Consider the following 24,006-nt stretch of genomic DNA (forward strand, 5'->3'; position numbering starts at 1 on the left):
TTTTTTGTTTTTTTGTTTTTTTTGACACAGTAAACACTGAAAAAAATTGTCAAGTAACAAATTCTTAGCTCATTAGGCAAACATGAAACCTTAAGCACTAACATCTGAGAGGAGAGAACAACAAAATAAATAAATAAATAAATACACTAGGCAGTAAGTCTAACTATTAGTATGGACACCTGGGCAGAAAAAATGTATGTACCAAACATCAAGATTTCTCACATCTAGGCAAGCAAATCAAATCTGATCATTCTGTTATATGGAACAAAAGGGTTCTTTTCCACTTTCATTTTATCTTAGTTTCACTATGAAAGCAAATTAAAAATGAAACTAAAACCATTTGCAAATATAACCAGGGAAATTATTGATCTAGCTTGATGACTGAAGCTGAAAGCCTCCAAAGCACTCACATGGAGACATACATTGGATCTACAAACAGCCAACACAGTATTTCTCAAAAGGGTATATCTGTAATGTCTTTTAGCTCTCAAAAAGCAAGTATCATCTTTATTTAATCTTAAATCTACTCCCCTATGAATTCAGATCCTGAACAAATACGCAAATTTCATTACAAAATACCGGCCCAAATGTATAAAAACTTTTGGCCGAATTAATGCCTAACCTAACGTTTGTCATCTACGTTTCATCTTCATTTATATCTTCTTACCCATATCCTGCCAAAAACAAAAGTCCTAGGTGAGTTAACATTTCCAAAACCCCAACAGCAAAAAAGAAAGAAGAAAAGAAAAATAAAACAAGTAAATACAAAAGTGCCGTTCCACAATTACTTGCTCACATCGAGGGGTTGTATGTGTGCCAAAGGGAAGTTCTTGTGAGGACTTTGGATCGAGAATCTTTTAAAAAACAATGATAATATAAAAGGACTTCTCTCTACCTACAACATCCATCATCCAACACAAAGGGAAGAACAGCACAAAGAGAATAGAGCAAAATCCGCACCAACTAATTACCCAACATCATGAGGCATCGGCTCCTAAATGCTACTGCGGCAGCAAAACAGATTAGTGCGTTACCACGTCATTACGTTATAGGGGCCAATCTGGGGCGTGACACAACACAAGAGAAAATTGCTGTTGTTGCTGTTTGTTGTTGTTGCTGTTGTTTTGTTGTTGTTCAGATTTATCAATTCAAATTTTTTATTCAATATTGTCCATTCACTTACTTTGTTTTTGTCTTAAAAGCCTTAGAATGATGGAAGAAACCAAAAAATTTCCAAAACTAAGTAAAATTTCTTTAAGCACCTCTTCTCTATCTAAGCAATAATAATTTTTAAAAAAGGAAATTAGAACAAATACGAAAATCAGAAATTATTAATAAACCTAAAATTTTCCACTCACATCTATAGCCTAACTATTCTTATAGTTGTGCAAACCTTTGCTTCATTGAATATAGATAATGCAACACTATATAAAAAAAGAAGAAGAAGAAGAAGAAAAAAGGTTTTGATATCCCTTTAAATCTATAAACTCAAAGAGCATAACTTCATTAAACCTCATTTACTAATCTCTCTGTAAAGAAATCCATTTATGCAAATATTTTCTTCCTTTTTCTCCTTAAATAAATCTCAGGTGCATTAAGAGATTTTACAGTTTTGTGAGGACGTGCCAATCTGAGCTGGGGTTGCTGCATCTTGCTAAATTGGTCTAATCTGATGTATCTGAATCAATCTAATACAAACACAAATAAAAATACTTGGAAAATATCACAATTAAATTTTCGTCAACCTATCTGCCACAAGAACCCATGATAAATTATATGATAATTAGTTAGTGATTAAAACAAAGGTATCCAACACTGATCCTATATGCTATAAATTCTTCTTTCTATTCATTCTTTTCTGGCCCATTTTGCACAACCAGCCACAGACTTGCAACTAATTGTCAATAAACTTTAAACAAAATATCAATAAAATGAAAAATCATAATAATTCTAGTACTACCAATAATAACTTCTCTAACTGTCATAGCAATGGTAGCTACAGCCACTCCATTTAAATAATATCTCTCTTAAGCTTTGGATGTTGACAAATCAAAAACAAATGAATTAATAAAAAACATTCAAAATTAGGGGACCCACCAAGCCAAAGTGTCTAAGTCAAATCACAACACTTTTTACTTTGGTTGTGTTGATGCTTCCATCCATTACCAAAAATCAAAAATGAATATCAAATAAAAAAAAAGCGAAAAAATCTGAGATAAAGAATACAGACATGTTTTATACTCACAGGGTGGGTAGGCTGTCAAGGAAAGTTCATATGTTATGTAACTATTTTTCTTTTTTATCTCTTGATTCTCTCCCATTAGGCATGGTTCCACTTTTTTTTTTCTTCTTTTTAAAATTTTTCTTTGTGAAGGTAAATATTCAAATCAGGAGGTGAATAATAAAAATACATATATAAAAAATACACACCATATCCCCTAAAATGCAAAGTACAAAAATAAAATAAAAATAAAATAGTAATATGGGGGAGAATATATCACATACAAGTCCAAACCGATACTTACTGCGATGGTTCCTTGCCGTGGGTATTTGGTGGAGGCCACATAGGAGCATTTGACAGTAAGGACCACGGCATTCATAAGGTTCTTAGCTGCTTGGATGAGGGAGGTGGCGGAGTCCAGCTGCAGGAGGAAGTAAAAAGGATTTAAAATACATGTCAAAGTCATAGACACATTCCCAACAGTATTAGATTTAACCCCTACAATCCAATGACATGACCAGCACATCATGAAAATATTTGGCTTGAGGGCGGCTTGACGACAACTTAAGGGGTGAGTGAAATGAACATGCTGTCATGGGAAAATTCAGCTCTGAGCCAGGGTGACACAACTTGCCACTGTAAGCATTTCAGCTGAAGGCTGGGGTGATGGGAAAGACTCACCACAAGTGCAGACTTCTTGGAGGATGACTAGATTTATTTGGCATTCAGAAAGAGGATTCTGCATTATTTCCATTGATAAATGAGTGTGGAATGTAATGTCCATGAGTCATGACTGGAAGAACACTGCTCCAGGAAGGATGCTATTTTCATGCTCAAGATCCTCTTACCCATCAGAGTGGCCAATCAATTAAGCCTAATGATCATACTTTGGGCCATGTGATGACAATGAGGCATCCAGATCCAATGGGTAAATAGGATAAATTATGGTCTAGGATAAAATTATCAGTTTTGCATTATGAACTATGTGCCTTCTTTTGAAGAACTTTCTGTTTGGCAGACAGAAACAGTGGATGCTCTTCCTAAAAGTCCCCTCCTAGCATGACTTGAAGCGATTTCACTTGGAAGTATGTTACCATTGTACCTAACTCTGAAGATTAAATAATATAAATTTCAATGCTCCCTGATGTAACTTACTAGTAAAAGACAGGAGATTAACAGAAGATATATATTGACAGTAAAGTAAAATCAATACATTTACACAACCAGCAAACTCCTTCCATACAAAGCTATTGCCCTCACCAAGATATGTAAGTCAAAAAGTCACATGTTCTTTTATTTAATATTACATCTTTATTCAATATATCTGATTTAATACTATTTGATATATCCATTATTTAATATCCTCTAATTCATCCACTTTATAACACACATACTTAATGAATAGTCCAATGTCCATTACCCTAACACTCATTCATACCCTTATTATTCACTCTTCTAATTCTATACATACCCCAGACACAATGAGCTCTCCAGAGATGTTCTGCACATCAGCCTTGACCTTGGAGGTGATGTTGAGCTGGTGGCAGTAGAGAGCAATGCGGTCAAGGTATGCCAACATGTCATCCTTGGTGCGCGACTCAGGGCACTGGTCGGCAATCTGACGGGAGAGCTTGTCCAACTTTGTGCCTGCCTCTGAAATCTTCTTTGCAGCATTGATCACATCCATGGTAGTCTTGAGTGGTCCTCGACCCCTATGGTGCAACAAGATGTATTTACATCAAGTGGTTAGTTTATAAAGATGGATATTTGATACCAGGCCTTTATGACTTGGATTGAAGTCCTCTAACAACCAGGATCACTTCAGAAAACAAAGACAATAAACTTATGCCCTAAAATCCTCCACTCCCCTTCTACCTACCTGGTAAAATCTGTCATCTCCATCATAATCATGCACATGTGCTTAGCCAGGACAATGATGTCGTTGCCTGTGTCATCCCACTTGGCCACCTCCTGGTCGAACTTGACCTTCTCCAACCTGAAGTTCTCCACCTGTTGGGCAATCTTGTCCTTGTCCTCCTCGCTCAGGTTTCTCATGGCATCTCTGGCCGTCGTGATGCCACTGACACCTGGGTACTCGTCAATGGTTGTGTCCACAGTGTGTGCACTCGCTGGAAGATTGGGTTAAGACCATTTAGATTTAGATTAACTTACTAGATAAATCCATAGCAATAAAACGGAATCAGAAGTGGAAGGTTCTTAATACTAAAAATATAAAAATGCTTTTGAGGTGAAGTTGATCTTACTACAGAATTCATTCTAGGTGGGTTTAAAGTTCTATTTTTGAATATATATAATTCTCTGTACATTTATAATTTTTCATAAATAGAGTAATATAGAAATATTACCAATGATATATCAACTAGACATATTACCAAAGCACTATCTGAGCACATTCTTATAATATAATGATTCTCAATATAGCAGTAACAACTGCATCAGTAAAAGTTATACATATAAAATACATATAATACAAACCACACTTCCAATCTAAAAACAATACTTACACTTGCTTCTGATCTCCAAAGTGTGATACTCATCCATCAACACATCATCAGGATCTAACTCATCATCTGCCTTATTCATCAGCACAGCCATGCGGATCTCTCGCACTCCGTCGTACACCAAGTGTGAGGCATCAATAAACTCATTCTCGTCCACCTCTTTGCCTGGTGTACTGCTTAGGACCTCAACTGCCACGTCCACTCGCTGGGCAAAGTTTGGCAGCACTGAAAGACAATTTACAGGGTCAGAGGTAATATAGTAAATGCTGAAAAATAGGGAGCAATAATGTAAATAATGCAAAATTGCCAAATACTAATCGACCTCCCAAGAGGTTTGTGCACTCATGGCAAGCCTTCATCACCCCAGCTTTCTTCTAAAATACTCATGAAGGCAGGCTCGTATCACCCGGCCTACAGCCAGATTTTCTAGTGACGGCCTGTTCATGTCACCAGCCCCTCGAGCCAGATTTTTTTCTGACGTGATGGTCACGTCATCTGGATCAAAGGGGTTAATAGTAGCAGCATCATTTTTCTGGTACCATAATTAACTAAAGGTACCTAAGTAAATTTTAACATTTGCTTATAAATACCAGCTACAAACAACTGTTAAAAGTGTTGATTGACCTCCTAAGAAGCTGGGCACAAATGGGGAAAACTACCGATATGTATTAACAATGCCAGAATAATGGCCTGGTTAGCCAGTTAACCAAGTTTTTATCTAGCTGTCACTGGGTTAGGGGAAATCATGATAAGAAGTTATGAGTATGTTATTCAATTTATAAATTACATTATTTATGATTTTTGCGGTCTCATATCTCTCTTCTGTGTAACAAGAAAAAAAATATATATAAAAAGCATAATGAATAAGCAAGAGAATCACTAAAAACAAAACAACCTTTTTGTAGAAATAAAAATTAAGCACAATCCCTAACACTTGCAGAAATTTTCTAAAATCCTTAATGCCACCTATTATACATCAATACATCAATCTAATCTGACTTACCCTGGTCTCTCAACACCTTTACTGCCTCCAAGACTCGGTCAGTGTACATGCAGGGCTCATAGTTATCCATTTCTGCTGCAACCACATGGCACACACGGGCAGACCGGCCCCGAATAGCACCAGCAATGCGGTCTAGTGTGTCAGGGTCACCTTCGTTGATGGCTCGTACACACGTCTTCACATCCTCTAATATGTGACTCTCTGGAAAGATTGATTCAAGAATGATAATACTCCCTTTTTTTTCTTTTTAATGAAGATGCATCTTTATACATCATACTTTCATATTCTAAGACAGACAACAATTCAGGAAAATCTCATTTGTACTATATCATGGGTAATAACAATAAATTACATCTCAAAGCAAAAATAATATTAGTCACAAATATAAACATACCCGATACAGCAAGGAAGTCATCAATGGTTGTGATGTCATCCACAGACTCTGTAAGGATGCGCACCTGGTTCTCCCAGGCATCCTTAAAGGCATCCATGTTCTCCTGAGCAACCTGAGATAACAAAAACGAAATAAACAACAAGCACAAAGCATAAACACACAAACACTCAAACCGTAAACAAAAATATCACAACGAGCATTACTTCATTCAAAACCTCTTGAAGAATGTCCTCCCATGCACACAAAACATACCTTGGACTTGGGCCGTGCTGCAAGAATACGTGCAGCATTGATGACCTGAGGGCAGAGGTGTTCTATCTGTGCTGCACCATAGCGCACCATCTTCACACCATCCTCATTGTTGGACATGGTGCAGGCCAAGTTTGCAACCTCCACTAGCTTGTTTGCATGTTCAGTAAAGACCTAGAAGACAGGAAAGAATGAAAGATAAATGTATGGTATAATTAAATTCCACTAAGGAGATAGGTGAATGCAGAAGAGTGCATTTCATGCTTATTAAAATTACATATATACAAATACTGCACAATGATATCCACAAATTTAATCATTAACACTGAGTCATGATAAATGCATGTGTATTTAGCCATTTTCGTCTCTAGTTAGTCAATCCATTACTCCCCAAGTCCCAGTCTTCAGCGCCATAAAAGGCCTGCTATGCACTCACCTGAGCGTACTCCTCCACTTCCTTCTCATTGCCGTTCCTTGCAGCTTCAACTAAAACTAGCAGTGGTACATTTGTCTCTAAGAAACTGGAATTCAAAAGCAAGTTATTCAGACACACATACTGACAAGTTCCTTTGTACACATAGCTAAGTTTAATAAAACTAAGGTGATGTAATGAATATGGACTAGTAAAAAAAAAAATACAAATAAAAGATTATATATTAGACCCTGAGAAATAGATAAAAATTGCATTATTACTAAGTAAACACATCTAAAACTGATTGATAAATTTTAGCTACAGACATGAACATTCAGAGAGATTCAAAATATATAAACATAAAATACAAATTGACAGACTATCTCTCTTTCACTTTAATGACAAAGTATGTCCCAAGTAATCCAAACAAAGGAGTGTCAAACCCAAAATCTCACACAAGCCACTTTTCATTTCAGCTACCATCTTGAGGGATGACAAAGGATTAAAACTTGCAGTACTTACCTATACATAATTTTTTGTTTTTGTTTTTAGATTTTAAATGATGACACTAATAACAATGTATTTGATATTATATTCCATATAATCCATTACTGTGATCATAATTTCTCAGGCTAAAAATTCTTGTCATCCTGCAGGCCACTTGTGACTATCTTGAGGGCCATGAGTTTGACATCCTGTCATAAGTTACCTAATATATAAATAAAACAAAAAAAAATCTTGATCTAAAAGTTGATATTCACATCTAATATCCACTTTGACAATCACCAAAACACATACAAAAAAAAAAAAAAAAAAAAAAAAAAAAAAAAAAAAAAAAAAAATCAATGATAAAAATAACCAAATAAGTAAATATAAAAAATACCCACCTATCTGAAACGTGATCAACTACAGCTTTACGCAGTTGACGTCTAAGGTCCTTGGTCTTGCGATACATGTGATCAATTGCCTTGTCCAGGTTTTCAGAGGGCTGTTTGCGTCCCATCTGAAAACAGGGAAAAACATTGTCAAACTTTAATTGCACTATTAACAATAAGCAAATACATGTGTGAAATAATAAATTACAATACAATCACACAAACTGCCTTCTTTCTTAATATGGCTGTTTCTTTTCCTGTAACTGAGCTCCAAATACAACAATGACTGGAAACCATTTTTGGAAATCTTGTATTTATCTCTAAAATTTTCTCTAGTTATATCATATACTGTAAATACATGAACACACCTGAAACATTTATACCAAGAATCTACTCACAGGCAACAAATAACAAACCAATCAAAAAGGAGTATCCAATCCACCAAAACACCAAAAGGGTGAAAATCCCTATCTCATCAGCTTATCACAATGGCAAGATATCTAAAATGCTCAGAACAAAAACTAACCATACCAGAACTACAACAAAAGTCAATTGACAGTGAGAGATTAAAAAGCAGAAGGTAATGCATTCTCAGAATCCAAAGACAATGCCATGGGAGCCATTAAACAGCAGCTAACTTACCAACTCTTATTGAGAGAGACACAAACAATCTGGAAATCAGCCACATGGCCCCATACTCACATTATCCATATATTCAGTCAGCAGGTCCTGGAGGGCCTGTCTCACAGCGTTACATTCCTCAACGATCTTGAGCCTCCTGTCGTCTCTTGTGCAGAATGAGTCTGCCATGAGTGCTGCTCCGCTGATGATGGATTCTAGACGCTCCTCAAGGGAAGGACGGGTTCGCACTTCGTTGTAGGTCAGTGGGTCCATGTTAATACGTTCCTGTTAAGGGTTGAGGGGGAGGGTCGGTTAGAATGGCAAAAGACAGAAGAAGGGGCAAGCTATCCAGAATTACATGGTATTCACAAACAGTAGGAAAAATTGTTGTGATGGCATGTTTATGCAAGGTCCCTATTTGTGATGATCTCTTATTTGGGAAATAGAGTACATGACTGTCTGAAATGTATCTGCTGAGTACTTTTTTTTTTATCAAATAAATGGCTCCACAAGTGCTTAGTCACCCTTGAGTCAATTATTAACCAAACTACCCCAGGTTTATGTTCTGTCCCCTGTAGTTTTTTGTGAATTTTGTTACATACAGATGGCTCCACGTGTCTCAGTTGGCCCTAGTGACCAATCCTGATTTCCCCTTTCCTTGAATTGGCAGGAAAATGTGTTTTTTTTTATTACAATTTATATTGATACTGTTATTATTGTTATTGAAGTTATGATTATGAAATTATTACTAAAAACTTGGGACAATGAAATAATGCAAAAGACCCTTTCCAAAAGTCAAGGAAAAAGGTAAATAGATGAGAAAGGTAGGACTAGTTAACTGACTCCCCAGTGACTAAGCACTTGTAGAGCCATATATATGTAAATACAATAAATAAACTTGTATTACAGAGGGCATGGAATGTATTCCTGCTATACGTGCCGATTGGGTACCCTACTTGACCTCATCTATTCATTTCGTTCCCCAATCTTTTTTACAATTTTTTTTATTTCTGACACTGTTAATTCAACTTTTAACAGTATCATTAATAATATATCTACAATCATAATAATCTTAACCACAATAACAACATATTTCCCCCCCCCCAAAAAAAAAAAAAAAACTTGAGGCATAGTTTAAAAAGGTAAGGTCAGTTAGGCCTAGTAATCGACTCATTGGTGAGTTTTTATGGAGCCATAGATGTGTAACAAAAAATAACAATAAAAAAACATAAATATGACAATGAAAGTATACATGCACTAACTGCAATCATCAATGTGTAAAAAAAAAAAAAAAAAAAAAGAGATCTGACAAATTAGTGTGTATCAACGGCACACAAATCAAATAACTTCTGGACAAATTGGAGGGTAAGAGCCAAATAATGTTAATGTTTATTTAACCAATGATTCTATTTTTATATCAATCTGCCTAAATGTCCAGAATCTAATTTCCCTTTTGAGAACTTTGCAATATTTGGGCACCATACAATCCTGGAACAATACTTGTTGATGGCAGGTGGAGTTATGGAACAGAGTTTTCTTTGGCTCATACTAAAAATGATGACAAATGAAACATAGATTACACCCAATGAATGTTTACATCACTTTAGCATGTACCCTCTGTTGAACCACAAAGAGAGGCAATACTTCAAACAAATACTCTCCACACATAAAACATACATTCTTACAGCACACACTAACAAACAAGCATGCACACGCACATGCACACTTTATCTCACTCACTCACTCTCTCATTCTCTCTCTCTCTCTCATTCTCTCTCTCTCTCTCATTCTCTCTCTCTCTCTCATTCTCTCTCTCTCTCTCATCTCTCTCTCTCTCTCATTCTCTCTCTCTCTCTCTCTCTCTCTCTCTCTCATTCTCTCTCTCTCTCTCATTCTCTCACTCTCTCATTCTCTCACTCTCTCACTCTCTCATTCTCTCACTCTCTCATTCTCTCATTCTCTCACTCTCTCATTCTCTCACTCTCTCATTCTCCCTCTCTCTCTCTCTCATTCTCCCTCTCTCTCTCTCTCATTCTCCCCCCCTCTCTCTCTCTCTCTCTCCTTCTCTCACTCTCATTCTCTCACTCTCTCATTCTCTTACTCTCTCATTCTCTCACTCTCATTTTCTCTCTCTCATTCTCCTCTCTCTCTCTCTCATCTCCCTACTCTCTCTCATTCCCCTCTCTCTCTCTCTTCATTCCATCTCTCTCTCTCCTCTCTTCTCCTCTCTCTCTCTCTCTTCTCCTCTTCTCCCTCTCTCTCTCTCTCCTCTCTCTCTCTCTCATCCTCTCTCTCTCTCTCTTCTCTCTCTCTCTCTCTCTCTCTCTCTCTCTCTCTCTCTCTCTCTCATACTAAGAGTTATGGGTAAAGATAACATCAAATTCTTTTCCTTTCTCCTATCTTATCATATATCATTTATCAGCAATGCTCCTTGATCTCAATGCACTAAAACACTAAAAAACCAATATCTCATCAACAAAAAAAATATGTATTAATATCAGTAAAAAAAAATTATATATATCCTCCATGCAAACAAAGGAAGAATAAAGTGCACTGATCAAACGTCCATCAGGAACTCCTGTGATACTCACGTCAAAGTCATCGAGGGCCGAAGCCAGCTCTCCCGGGCCTTCGTAGGGCATTTGGCCCGCCCCGGTGGCCTTACCCTGGGCTACATCACTGATGGTGTTCACTGCCTCACACACTTGCTTGAACACAAAGTCGCGGTTGGCCTTCGCTGCTGCCAGTTCTGGGTGCCGCACGTACGCCTGTGAGGTTGATTGGGGGGTTGGAGTGTGCCGTAAGACTTGGAGTGGGCTTAAAAGTAGGTTTGTTTGCTTCACTTTTTTTCCCCACCTAAACTTGTGTGCAAAGCCAGTGTACCTGCTAGGCTGCTAGTTGTTCATACTTTTTTTAATAAATTTATTTATTCAGTTTTACTTTCACTATGAGTTGCAGTTTCATTTCTATGCACAGACAATAAGGAATTCTTACAAGCAACAAGAATCAGTGCCAATTTCAAGATATCACAGCTAGGCCATTTTACAGCTCCCTTCAGAGTATAATATTGTATACTACTGGCTTAACATTTCTTAGCCTTGGCTAACTCTCTTACCTGATTTGGAGCCAAATCTCATTCAAACAAAAACAAAACAAAAAGTAAAAAATACTCTATGTAGTTTAAAAAAAAAACTAATCTGCCATCTATTCTCACTGTAGCTTTTGGCCAGCAAACTGAAGAATGCAATCATAATCTGCACAAAGCCATACTTCTCAACTTCAAGCAGTGTTACTGCCAGCTCAAAAAACATCAGCCAGAAGCATGTGATATAACTAATGGCTAAGATCACAGAGGTACCCACAGCTTGAGTTCAGAATACAGTTGAGCCACACAATGTATAAGAAAAGTTATGGTACAAATGGCATGATGCAACAGAGTGAATACAGGGGGAAAATGCCTTGGGAAAATAGCAGAAATATAAGATTTATAAACAAAAACTAACATAATGAACATATATTAAACTGATCAAGACTGCAGACATAATGAACCCAAATATTTAAACAATCTGAGCACATCACTAAAGTTTATAGAAAAATCGGAGAATTTCATTTGGTCAAGGTATCAACTGTATAACTGAAACCCTAAAAATACAACTAATTCTAACAACAAGTCCCACACAATCACAAAAATGATTAGATTACAGAAAACTTTTTAGTTTCCATCATATACAGCTGTACAAAACCCTGCAGAAAATCTCGAAGCTGTCAAGCATCTGGAGTCTTCTTACACAAGCCTCCTAGCATCATCACGCAGACTGGTCTAGGTTGGACCGCTCTGTTTTCCTATGTTCTTCCAAACAGAGGGAAACAACATCTACCCTCTCTTCCTAAATCTACCATGGAAGGATGGTGAGGATGCATCATGGAGTTTGTGTTGAGAGATCTGTGTTGCGAGTGAGGAGTGTGTACGGGAGTCCTTGGGTTCTGTTCGCTCGTTCTGGGCTTGCGCTGCTGTGTTGTGAGGTTCACTTGGGGTTCTTGGGGTAACGACGAGTTGTAAGTGCGTGTGGCTGTGTGTTTTGTGCTGTTCGTAATCGTTGTGAGAGCAGTGGTGTGTGATGATGACGTGCAGTTTGTGTATGCATGAGTTGTGTGTGTTTGTGGTTGGAGTGATGTGGTGTGTGTGTGTGTGTGTGTGTGTGTGTGTGTGTGTGTGTGTGTGTGTGTGTGTGTGTGTGTGTGTGTGTGTGTGTGTGTGTGTGTGTGTGTGTGTGTGTGTTGTTTCTGTTGTTTGTTTCCAACTAAATGTATGCACAAACATTTATAAATGCACATGAACATCCATATTCCAATCCTTAAGCCTTCTCTGAATGCGGTAACCCAAACCCAAAACCCAATCTGTGAAACTCACCACTTGTAAACTCTTGAGGAGCCGGTGGACGTCCACCATGTCAGCCAAAATGAGTAGGCGCGTGACAGCTGAGAGGAGGTTCCTAGCAGCCCGCACCATGTTGCCGCGCTTCACACTGCTACAGGGGTCTTCGGCAAACTCCCGGGCAGCTCGCGACATGGTATCTCCTTGGGCAGGCAGGGAGTAAGGCCAAAAAGTCATTCTTAATTCAAGGAACTTTGGATGCCCAGGTCGTAATGTTGTTTAATTATGCTGTACTAAAAACTGTGTCAAATGAGGCTACTGAATAAAATCACATGCATAGGTTATGCACACAAAAACATAAAAACTACAAACTGCAAAATGCTTATTTCTAAAACACTTGGATTACCACTCAACTTTTAAAAGTAAATAAAAAGTAAACTACTATATTCTGAATCCACAAACAATCTGACATACACAGGAAAGATGAACCAGAAATGGAGAATTAATATTTTAATGAAGCCTTTATCATCCCACTGTACTTTCCTTAAATGTGAAGATCAACCAACAAGAAACAAAAAAAGGAAAATACCAAAATTATATTGGGTCCCATACCAATTTAAAAGATCCTGCACTTATACAAACCTAAAACCAATAAAACCCAGGCCAATGTGTCAGAAAACAAGTCTGGATGTCTTTCTATCTATTCTATTCTAAGAGATGTCATGTAAAAGATGTAAAATACAGAGAAGCACTAAATGAAATGTCTTTTATATGGTTACAACCTCACATTATTAGTGTATTCGTTTCCACCAAAACATAATGGTCTTTATATCATGTTTCAAGAGAAATTTGGATGTAAAGGGCAGTTCAAATGTCTTCAATTAATGTACTACAAGAGCGAAAGATAGAAAACAGCAAGTATCAATGAAATGTTAGTACAAAAGAATGAGTTGAAAGTTTAAGGGAAACAAAAATAGATTTAAAAAAAATAATAATAATCAAAATACCTAACAAAAAATAACAAAATATATTTTTTTTTATCAAATCAATAAAATGTAAAATACTTGTAAAAGGAACTTCAACAAACAAATCAATTAATAAACAAAACTATATATAAAAAAAAAAATCATCACAACAAACCGACAGCATACATGAGAAAAAACACAAATAACAAATAAATAACAAACACTAGAGAACTGCCCGCAAAGGCCTAGAGACCTGGGCCATGCTCGCACCATGCAGCCTGCACCTTCAACGCCTACCTGTCTTGCGAACCTCCTCGACGGCCCCCAGCATCTCACCCTTGATGTCAGGGTTTTCATAGGCGATCTCTTCCCCGCGCTCAATGAAGTTCCGTGTGGCCGCCTCCACTGCCGCAACCAGCACGTGGGCGCGCTTGCTCCGCCCTTTCTTCTTCTTGGAGGGGCCTTTGGTGTTGACGAGGGTCGTGACCTAATGGCACGGACGGACGGGTATGCATGAGTGACGGGGGGAAGTTAGCTTTGGGGGGATGGGTGGAGTGTCGGAGTGGGGTTAGGGTTGGGGGTGAAATTAATGGCTAGGTTCAAAGCTAAATCTGAGGGCAAATAATAAATCAAGAAAAACAAGAAACTGAGAAGAACTGGAAACTTCAACTGGAGGAAATACTAAACAAATTAGCACCAAATTTTCAACTGTAGGCCTAAGTGAAAAAGAATTTTTTTTTTAATTGGACAATATCACAATATGCTGGAGAAAACCAAAGAAAAAATATGAACTTTTAAAGAAGGTAAAAGGACATACAAAAACAAAGGAAAACAATCTACATATGTACTTACTACAATCCAACTACAGTTCAATAATAAGCAGGATATAGTCAAACAAAAATTTTTGTATAAAAAATCAAAGGGAGAAAAAATATCATCTGTCCACCTCTAGTACTACCTTCAAAAGCCCACTTCTCTCCTATCCACATAAAAGAATTGCTTTTCTTTTATTCATAAACTAGCTAGACTATTACTTTCTTTATATCATATAATCTGATTACCTGCTTCATCTGTATAATGTCACTTTAGAATAAAACAATAATAAAGCATTATATAATCAAAGTTGTGGTCATTTTCTGTAAAATACAAAGCTATTCTTGTATATAGACTAATCCTTTTAGTTACATCTACATACATATTTTCTAAATGTTTTCATTAGACATATACAAACAAACACTAACTATCTTTGTCAAAGAGAAGATGAACATTAACAGATTATCTCAAAATTATACCTTGTTGACAAGAACAACAATTACATGACTTGTGTCCAAAGTGTATTAAACAAAAGTAAATATGAAAAATTTAGCAGTACACCTTTATACATTTAAGGGCAAGATGGGGGGGAAAAAAAATCAAACAGGGTTCTCCAAAGCACACCCACCAGCAAGGAAGAACAAGTTAGCCACCGCAGAGAGAGAAAAAGCCGTCCCCTGAGATAATATATAGGGATGGAGAAACCCCACAGACTCAGCACAACACAACACACTGTAGTGGTGGTGAATCCCCCCCAAGCTGTAAAACTCATTACCTGTATGACTAGGGGCTCTAGGGTCTTTTCGACTGACCGGGTCTTGATCTCAAGGTTCTTAATGTCCCATCGAAGCACCAGGCCACTGCCGTTATCGGTGCCCGGTGGCATGCTGGGGTAGTTTTGCTCGGGCATGGTGCCGAAGTACTGATCTTGCTCTGGTGGGGATTCCTTGGGCTTTTTAGTGAATTCCCTTATCCTGTACGCCGTTTAAGCATCGAGACACCTCGTCCGCACAAGTGACTCGTGATGCTGTAAACACTGTGTGTATCTGTATTTGTGCAAAGTCTTTCAGAGTCCTTTTAGGTTTTACTTTTTTTGGCTTACTTTTAGTTTTGATCTTTTTCTCTCTGTAATCCTTACTTCCTCTCTTTGATTTTTCTCTTTCTCAAATTTCAAACTAAGCTGTCCCGCTTAGACAGAGGGCTTCATCGCTCACTAGAGGGTTCATGCACTAAGTCCAACGACAAAGAAAAACTTTTTACCATGCACTCCTGGCTTTACTCAACACTACATGCACATCAAACCTAAGAAAAGGGAGGGGAAAGAAAAAAATAAAGGTATTAAAACAACAGGACATGACAGACAGGGCCCTGGATTAGGCTCTCGTGATGCTCAAAGAACTGGGGTATTTTATACAGCCAAACTTACTGGAGAGAGAGAGAAAAAAAATAAAAAAAAAAAACTAAAATAATATAATATATATATATATATATATATATATCATCATATATCATATACATATAATATTATACATATATATACATATATACAATATATACATATAATACATATTTTATATATATATTATATAACATACATCATATAAAAAAAAATACATATATATACTATATACTATATATACATATAATATATATACATATATATATTATATATATATATATTATATATAATATATAAACATATACATATATATATACTATATATATAATATATATATTATAATATGATATATATTATATATATATTAATAATGTATATAATATATATTATTTATATTATATATGTACTATATTATATATTATATATATATATATTTTTATATATATGTATTATGTATATATATATGTATATATTATTATATTATATTATTATATATGTATATATATGTATATATATGTATATATATGTATATATATGTATATATATGTATATATATGTAAACACTACACACGAAAAAAAGAATTTAAAAAAAGGTATTCAGTCTTAATGACTCATGAATAACTTCAGCCAATTCTATAAATAAAATCAAAACGAACATAAAACTCAAGAAACAAAACAAATTGTTCAGAAAAAGCAATGTAGCACACAAACACTGCCAAATAACTTGCAGTCTTACCAATACTTGGTCTTCTGCAGAAATCCACAGATAAAAGTAATTCATCCGGTCAGGACCAGTTTATTGAAGTACACAGTGAAAAAAATGTATATTTTACTTTAGTCAAGAGGCATGCAATTGCAAGAAAAGTGACTGAGCAACAAGTATGCATTCTCAATGATTAGTAAGTGTAAATTCAATGGTTTTTATATAACTGTGATGGAGAATGGGCAAAGAGTAAGTTTTCTAAAAAAAAATATATATGCAAAGCATTGACATAACCACACATCTATTTTCCTCTTTTACTTTTACTTTCTCTCTGTCTGTCTGTCTGTCTGTCTGTCTGTCTGTCTGTCTGTCTGTCTGTCTGTCTGTCTGTCTGTCTGTCTGTCTGTCTGTCTGTCTGTCTGTCTGTCTGTCTGTCTGTCTGTCTGTGTCTGTGTCTGTCTCTCTCTATCTACTTAATTAACTCGCTAACTCATTCCCCTCTTACCCCTCACTCACCCCTCACTCATTCATTCACTCACCACTCTCTCACTTTCAGTCACTCACACACTCCAGTCACTCATGCACTCCAGTCACTCATGCACTCCAGTCACTCATTAACACTCACTAACACACTCACTCACTAACACTCACTCACTCATGCTCTCTCACTCACTCACTCATATATTCACGCACTTTCACTCCATTCCACACACCCCTCTCTCACTCTCAGTCTCTCTCTCAGTCAGTCAGTCAGTCAGTAAGTCAGTCAGTCAGTCAGACTCAACGCATTCACTTACAAACTTATACATTCACATCCTTTAAACAAACACTCATGCACTTACACACTGATACACTCTATGAAGGAGAGAGAATAGAGAATGAATAAAAAAATAATAATAATAACAATAAATGCAGAGATCTTCTTCATATGCAAATCATCCTTCAAAAGGTAAACTGTCATCATAATCTATAAAACTGTTTAAGTGATAAAACAGCAATCACAAAAAAGAAAAACAAAAAAAAGAGATCACAGGAGGGGGGGGGTATAGTGAGTGGGTTGATTAATTTCCAAACACGGCCTTCCATTAACGGCATAATGGGGGTGGGTGTGGGGGGTGTGGGGGAAGTTACAAGAAGTGCACAGCCAACAGCAATGGTGTCGGAATCTCCTGTCAGATCTGTAAGTCTTGGCATTGAGTGGAGTGGGGGAGGGGGGGAGGTCTAGTGGGGAGAAACAGTGGAGGGTATATATATATACGGAGGAAGACTGACGGGGCAGGGGATGGGGGGGGGGATGAATATATATGAATGCTTTATATATCAAAACAAATCCATGTTGACCATCGTACACATGAGCCACACAGTGCACAAGTACCATTACAGCACGGAGAAAGAGAGAATCGCCTCCTTGTGAAAAACATTTTGGATCTGGGGGGAGGGGTGGCAAAGGGGTTGGGGGGGAGAGGCGACGTCTTCCAAATCTCGGCTCGTCGTCTTCCTTGGGGTTATTGCTATTACTTTTCCTTCCTCCCTCTCTTTCCAGCTCCCTCCTTTTTCCGTTCCCAAATCACTGTAACTCCAGCTTCTTCCTAGAGGGGTGGGTGGGGGAGTCTCCAGAGCTGGACTCAAAATTCCAAAACACTCATAAAGGAGACAATAAAAAAAAAAAAAAAATCTTTTAAAAATGACTAGAAGAACAAAAGACGGAGAAAAAAAAAAAATTTGCCATTTCCTCACTCCAATTGAGCGCTACTTCCACTACACAAGAATCGCCAAGGTTCACCCACTTTCTATGGTGGTGTTTCTGCAAAAAAATTCAAAATGTACACCACTAAAAATTTCTCTCTAGGAATATCTCTGGAAAAAGCTCATTTTGCATTTCTTACGATCACTGGAAAAAGAAAAAAAATATTGATTCGCTGGTCTTCCTTTTGACCTTACTTTCTATGAAAACATAATATGAAAATACTATTATTACAAAATCAAGAATCAATGCTTTACATTTCTACTTGTACATAATCTTTCTTTCACCATAATATGATATTTACACCATTCATAATTACTTTCCTAAATTGAACTTTCCACTCATGAACTTGTCTTAATGCATCTTTATTGATAGTAACTTTTCTTGCATGTTCTGAGCATCACTGAATCACAACTGCAGTAAAAAAATGCTGATGGACTTGTTTCAAACCTTCAATATCAAATCTGTTTTGTAACAGCCAATGTAATAATAATTTCAGTGCTAAAGAACATTCTTGAAAATTCAAAACTTTTTTTTTTATCTTAATTTGCAAAATAAAACTAAAAAACAGTAAAATGAACTACATGCGAAAATCACACTTGCTTCCTGTTCTCCGAGTCCATGATCTAAAAAAATAAAATAAATAAATAAATAAACAAATAAATTTTTAAAAATCAAACTGAACCATTGTCATCACTCTTCCCATATCCATCTACATCTCCCTCTCTCTACATCTCTCTCATTTTTCCTGGAAACCATCAGCACCTCCCCTTGCAGTTTCGCCAAAATCCAGGGTCTTGGTCCACAACTCAACCTCTGACGTCACCTGAATGACCAATGGCTCGAGAGTCTTCTCCACCGACATGGTGCGAATCTCGAGGTTTTTGGGGTCCCACTTGAGGATGACGGGACCCCCAGGGTTAAAGTGGTCTAGGGTCATTCTCTTTTATTTATTTTTGGCCGCCCTTGCTGCAGAGAGGGGGGAGGGGCACGCGGAAATGCTGGGCTGGCTGGGCTACTTAGGGCTTACGCAAAGTGGAGAGAAGGTGGAATGGTTCTGAGGGCTACCTATGAACGTGGATCTGAAACAGAGAGAAAGCAGGGTTAGATACTTTGTCTGTTAAAAAGTTTCTATTTAAAAATACTAAAAACATGAATATGGTATACTTTTAACGGAATATGCTTGGATTTAATAACAATGAGTGAATGAATGAGAAAGAGAGAGAGAGAGAGAGAGAGAGAGAGAGAGAGAGAGAGAGAGAGAGAGAGAGAGAGAGAGAGAGAGAGAGAGAGAGAGAGAGAGAGAGCGTGAGCGTGAGCGTGTGCGTGTGGAGCGTGTGCGTGTGGAGTGTGTGCGTGTTGAGCGCGTGCGTGTTGAGCGTGTGCGTGTGGAGCGTGTGCGTGTGGAACGTGTGCGTGTGGAGCGTGTGGAACGTGTGCGTGTGGAACGTGTGCGTGTGGAGCGTGTGCGTGTGGAGCGTGTGCGTGTGGAGCGTGTGCGTGTGGAGCGTGTGCGTGTGCGCACGTGTGCGTGTGGAGCAACTGCATGCGCGCACATGTGTGTGTGTGGAGCAACTGCATGCGCGCACGTGTGTGTGTGGAGCGACTACATGTGCATATGTGTGCGTGTGGAGCGAGTCCGTGTGTGCATGTGTGCGCGTGGTGGGCGTGCGTGATTGCGGGCATGGGTGCCCCTTAGGTACATAATTTTTCTGAAAAAAAGATATACATATACATACAAAAACATAAAACGTTCTATGAGCCACACATCTTTTTCCAGTAACAATAACCACCTGTCAAAGCATAAAAAAGCAAAACGGCACTCTGTATCCGCTACATCTACCAGTCTGCGATACATGGAATGGCGTAAAAGACAATACACGAACTCATTCACAATCACAACCATACATACAAACAAACGCTCTCTCTTGGGCTCCGACTTTCACATCCTCCCAAAGAAACACAGACATCCTGTTTCGTGAACAAAATGCATGTGTTCCCTAAACACGCCCATTTCTTCGTTTACACATACAAAAAAGAGAGAGAAAAAAGTTTGCGCATTCTGAACAAATGCACACCAATCGCACATCACTAATAGCCTCAATAACAAGTAAAATATTAAAAAATAAAGACAGTAACAGAGGAAATAAAGACAGTGACAAAGAGAAAACGGAATAAATAAGGTAAGTCACCAACCAAGCCACGGAACAATGCAAACATCCCGCGTCCGCCCCACCCCACCCCCTCCTCCCTTTTCCCCTTCCCCTTCCTCTTCACTTCCTTCTCCATTCGCCCAAAGTCTCCCAATCACCTACCTTCTCTTCCCTCTTCCTCTTTCACCCTCCTACCCCAATCCCCATTCACATTCCCCTCCTACTTCCTCTTCTCCTTTTTCCTCTTTTACTCCCTCTCTCTCCTGATACTCCTTCCCTTGTCTCCTCCCCTCCTCCCCCCTCACCTCTCTCTTCCAGCATTGCTAGTACGTGAAGTCATATCCGGCGGCCCTCAATACTCCCCCCCCCCTCCTCCTCCGGTCCTCTCCTCTCCTCTCCTCTCCTCTCCTCTCCCTCGCTTCTCTTCTCTTCCTCCTTCCCTCCCTCCCCTCCCCTCCCTCAATATCACCTGTCGCCTGTACTCAATGACGGTACTGATAATGAGGGCGGTGTAACATTCGCCCCCATCGAGACGGCGATAAATACGACAGAAAATAACGAAGACGACTGCATCGGCGATACCGGCGGACGCAAATACCAACGACACAAAACGGCAAATCGAATGCAAATCGCCGTACGACCGCATAACATCATCGTTCCGCAGTATCGCACCGCAGCGCATCGTAATAATATCACCAGAAGGAAGAGACAACGAAATACGCTCCTGATGTTATTACAAGCCGTTAACAGGACCCCCGAGAAGGCGGTTTACTGTTTACCGTTCTCCCATCGCAACATCCGACCATATGTCATTTTTTCCCCCTTGTACATTTGGCCCAAAATTTATCATCTCCATTCTCAAAATACGAAAGAAACTGCCATTTGGACAATTTTCGAAACCTTAAATCTTGTTGCTCAAAAAAAACACACTCAAAAAAGAAAATAAATCAATGGAAATAGTTTCAAACATCTACAGCAGTTCTACAAAGAGAAAAAAGAAAGAACTTTCATAGCATATATTCCAATCTATCATTTACGCAAAAAAAAAAATCATGCACTAAAAAGAGGGTTAAATCACCTCACAACCCGTTCTTGCCACGGCCGGGCGGCGAGAGAGGAGAAAGAGAGAGAGAGAGAGAGAGAGAGAGAGAGAGAGAGAGAGAGAGAGAGAGAGAGAGAGAGAGAGAGAGAGAGAGAGAGAAGAGAGAGAGAGAGAGAGAGGAGGAGAGGAGACAGACAGGAAATCATTACGGACTTTACCTCTCTCTCTCTCTCTCTCTCTCTCTCTCTCTCTCTCTCTCTCTCTCTCTCTCTCTCTCTCTCTCTCTCTCTCTCTCTCTCTCTCTCTCTCTCTCTTCTCAATTATCTGTCTTCTTCACCCACCCCCTTCCTCTCCTACCTGCAGTTCTTCCCGTTATTCCCTTCCCACTCCTTCTCCTTACTTTCTCCCTTTCCCCCTCTTCCTCTTTCCCTACCGTTCCTCCTCATCTCCTTTCCTCCCCTCCTCCTCCCCCATCTCCTTCCCCCTTTCCCTTCCTTTCCCCTCCCATTCCCCTTCCCCTTCCCCTTCCCCTTCCCCTTCCCCCCTCCTCTCCTCCTTACCCTTTCCCCTTGCCCCCCCCCTCCCCTTGAAGACAGGTCCTGCCAAGTCTGTCCGAAGAGCCCGACCAGGAACGGCGTGCCACTCGAGGGGGGGGGGGGGCGCCGGCGGATGGCGGTGGAGGAGGAGGAGGAGGAGGAGGAGGAGGAGGAGGAGGAGGAGAGGAGGAGGAGGAGGAGGAGAGGAGGAGGAGGAGGAGGAGGAGGAGGGGGAGGGGGAGGGGAGGGGAGAGGAGGAGGGGGAGGAGGAGGAGGAGGATGAGGAGGAGGAGGAGGAGGAGGAGGAGGAGGAGGAGGAGGAGGAGGAGGAGGAGGAGGAGGAGGAGGAGGGGGAGGAAGCCGCCCGTCGGAAGCCAGGACGTGCATTGTGACTCGGGAAAATGTGCAAGGACTTTCTCGTGGTTTCTTGCATCTCCCTCTTCCTCGCTGTTATTCTCTTCTTTTTTCTTCCTTGCATCTCCTTCCCCCTTTTATACTTCTCGTTGTCTCTTTCCTTTTTCTTTTATTTGCTCTCGTCTCCGTCTCTTGTCTATCTTTCGCTCTGCTTCAAGTACCTTCCTTTCACCTATTCTCGTCTCAACTTTATTTAACCTCCCATTCTTCTCTTTATCCTATTTCCCTCCTCTTCCTCCACCCCCTTTTCTCACCTTCTTCAACCCTTTCAAAGTTCCTTTACGCAAACCCCGCCACCTCCCACACTAAACACGTCCTTCCTCTCATTCTCTCCTCCTCCTCTCCCTTTCCCCTCCTCTTTTTACCTTTCTTTCTCTTCCTCCCTTTCCCCTCCCCTCTCCTCTCCCCTTTCCCCCTCCCCTCTCTCTTCCCCCCCATCCTTTCCCCTCCCCCTCCTTCTCTCCTGCCCTCCTCCTCCCCCTCTCCCTACCCACCTCCCCCGCTCGCACTCGTCGTGAATAGAACACGCTGTCGTTCACGGCCACGAGTCCTCTTCAACGATCCTTCCCTTCCCTTTCCCTTCCCTTCCCTTCCCTTCCCTTCCCTTCCCTTCCCTTCCCTTCCCTTCCCTTCCCTTCCCTTCCCTTCCCTTCCCTTCCCTTCCCTTCCCTTCCCTTCCCTTCCCTTCCCTTCCCTTCCCTTCCCTTCCCTTCCCTCTCCCTCTCTTACCCCCAATTCCACCCCGATCCCTACTACCTTCTCTCACCCCCCTACCCCCACCCACCTCCTCAGCACCTGAGCGTCTCGTTATATAGCTTGGACTCTGGCGATGATTTTTTTCCCATTTTATTTTCTTGTTCGCGGTAAATGCCTTTTTTGTCTCCGTTTTCTGTTTACAAGCTGACGAGGTTGGGCGAATGGGTCTCAATTTTATTATATTTTTCTTATCCGTTAATTTTCGCTCCTGGTCTCACTCCTGCCATTCAGTCAACTGTGCCTCCTTCCCTGTCACCCTAACTAACTGTCACTGGGTGAGTAACTGAGATTGAGAGTGAGTGAGTGAAAGTGAAAGAGTGAGTATTTGAGTGGATTTTTCGTCTCTGTCTGCCTATCTCTCCTCTCTCTTTCTCTTTCTCTTTCTCTTTCTCTCCCTCTTCCTCAACCTCTCCTTCTTCGTCTTCTTTTCCCTTTCCGTCTCCGTCTCCACCCACTTCTCCCTCCCTCTCCCTCCCCCTCTCTTCCTTCCCCCCCCCCTCTCTCTCTACAATCTTTCAACCAGAAAATGAAGTTCTTCCTCCTATTTCATCCTTCGTTACCCATCCATATCATTCCCTTTTCCGTTTCTCTTTCCTTCATCCCTATCTACACACACACACACTTTTCAATTTTTTTTCCTTTTCCATTTTCTGAATCCATATAAAAAATCCCTTTCGGCCCCTTACCACTAGACTACCTGAAGCCGCCGCGAAGGACATTTTACAAGCTCCATTCAAAAGGATATCGGTTACCATGGCAACGTCCAACTCTTTTGGGGGGAGTTGCCACTTTTCTTGCCCTTGTTAAAA

At 39.5% G+C, this 24,006-nt stretch overlaps 1 protein-coding gene across 1 annotated transcript in view; it reads right to left on the reverse strand.

The window, feature by feature from the left end:
- Positions 1-19,311, reverse strand: part of LOC119578627 (catenin alpha-like) — a 28,577-nt gene extending 9,266 nt beyond the window's left edge. The window contains exons 1-18 of the mRNA XM_037926189.1: positions 19,123-19,311; positions 13,935-14,124; positions 12,631-12,875; positions 12,195-12,381; positions 11,512-11,661; positions 11,413-11,429; positions 10,889-11,191; positions 8,379-8,582; positions 7,689-7,804; positions 6,826-6,910; positions 6,393-6,563; positions 6,141-6,252; positions 5,747-5,947; positions 4,747-4,968; positions 4,101-4,350; positions 3,693-3,933; positions 2,526-2,642; positions 2,246-2,257 (exon numbers count right to left, since the gene is read on the reverse strand). Of these exons, the coding sequence (XP_037782117.1) occupies positions 2,246-2,257; positions 2,526-2,642; positions 3,693-3,933; positions 4,101-4,350; positions 4,747-4,968; positions 5,747-5,947; positions 6,141-6,252; positions 6,393-6,563; positions 6,826-6,910; positions 7,689-7,804; positions 8,379-8,582; positions 10,889-11,191; positions 11,413-11,429; positions 11,512-11,661; positions 12,195-12,381; positions 12,631-12,875; positions 13,935-14,124; positions 19,123-19,236 (2,937 nt within the window). The 5' untranslated portion in view covers positions 19,237-19,311. The remainder of the gene's footprint in view (positions 1-2,245; positions 2,258-2,525; positions 2,643-3,692; positions 3,934-4,100; positions 4,351-4,746; positions 4,969-5,746; positions 5,948-6,140; positions 6,253-6,392; positions 6,564-6,825; positions 6,911-7,688; positions 7,805-8,378; positions 8,583-10,888; positions 11,192-11,412; positions 11,430-11,511; positions 11,662-12,194; positions 12,382-12,630; positions 12,876-13,934; positions 14,125-19,122) is intronic.
- Between the last annotated feature and the right edge of the window lie 4,695 nt (positions 19,312-24,006).

The sequence above is a fragment of the Penaeus monodon genome, chromosome 11, assembly GCF_015228065.2.
Source record: "Penaeus monodon isolate SGIC_2016 chromosome 11, NSTDA_Pmon_1, whole genome shotgun sequence".
NCBI classification, from domain to species: Eukaryota; Metazoa; Arthropoda; class Malacostraca; order Decapoda; family Penaeidae; genus Penaeus; species Penaeus monodon.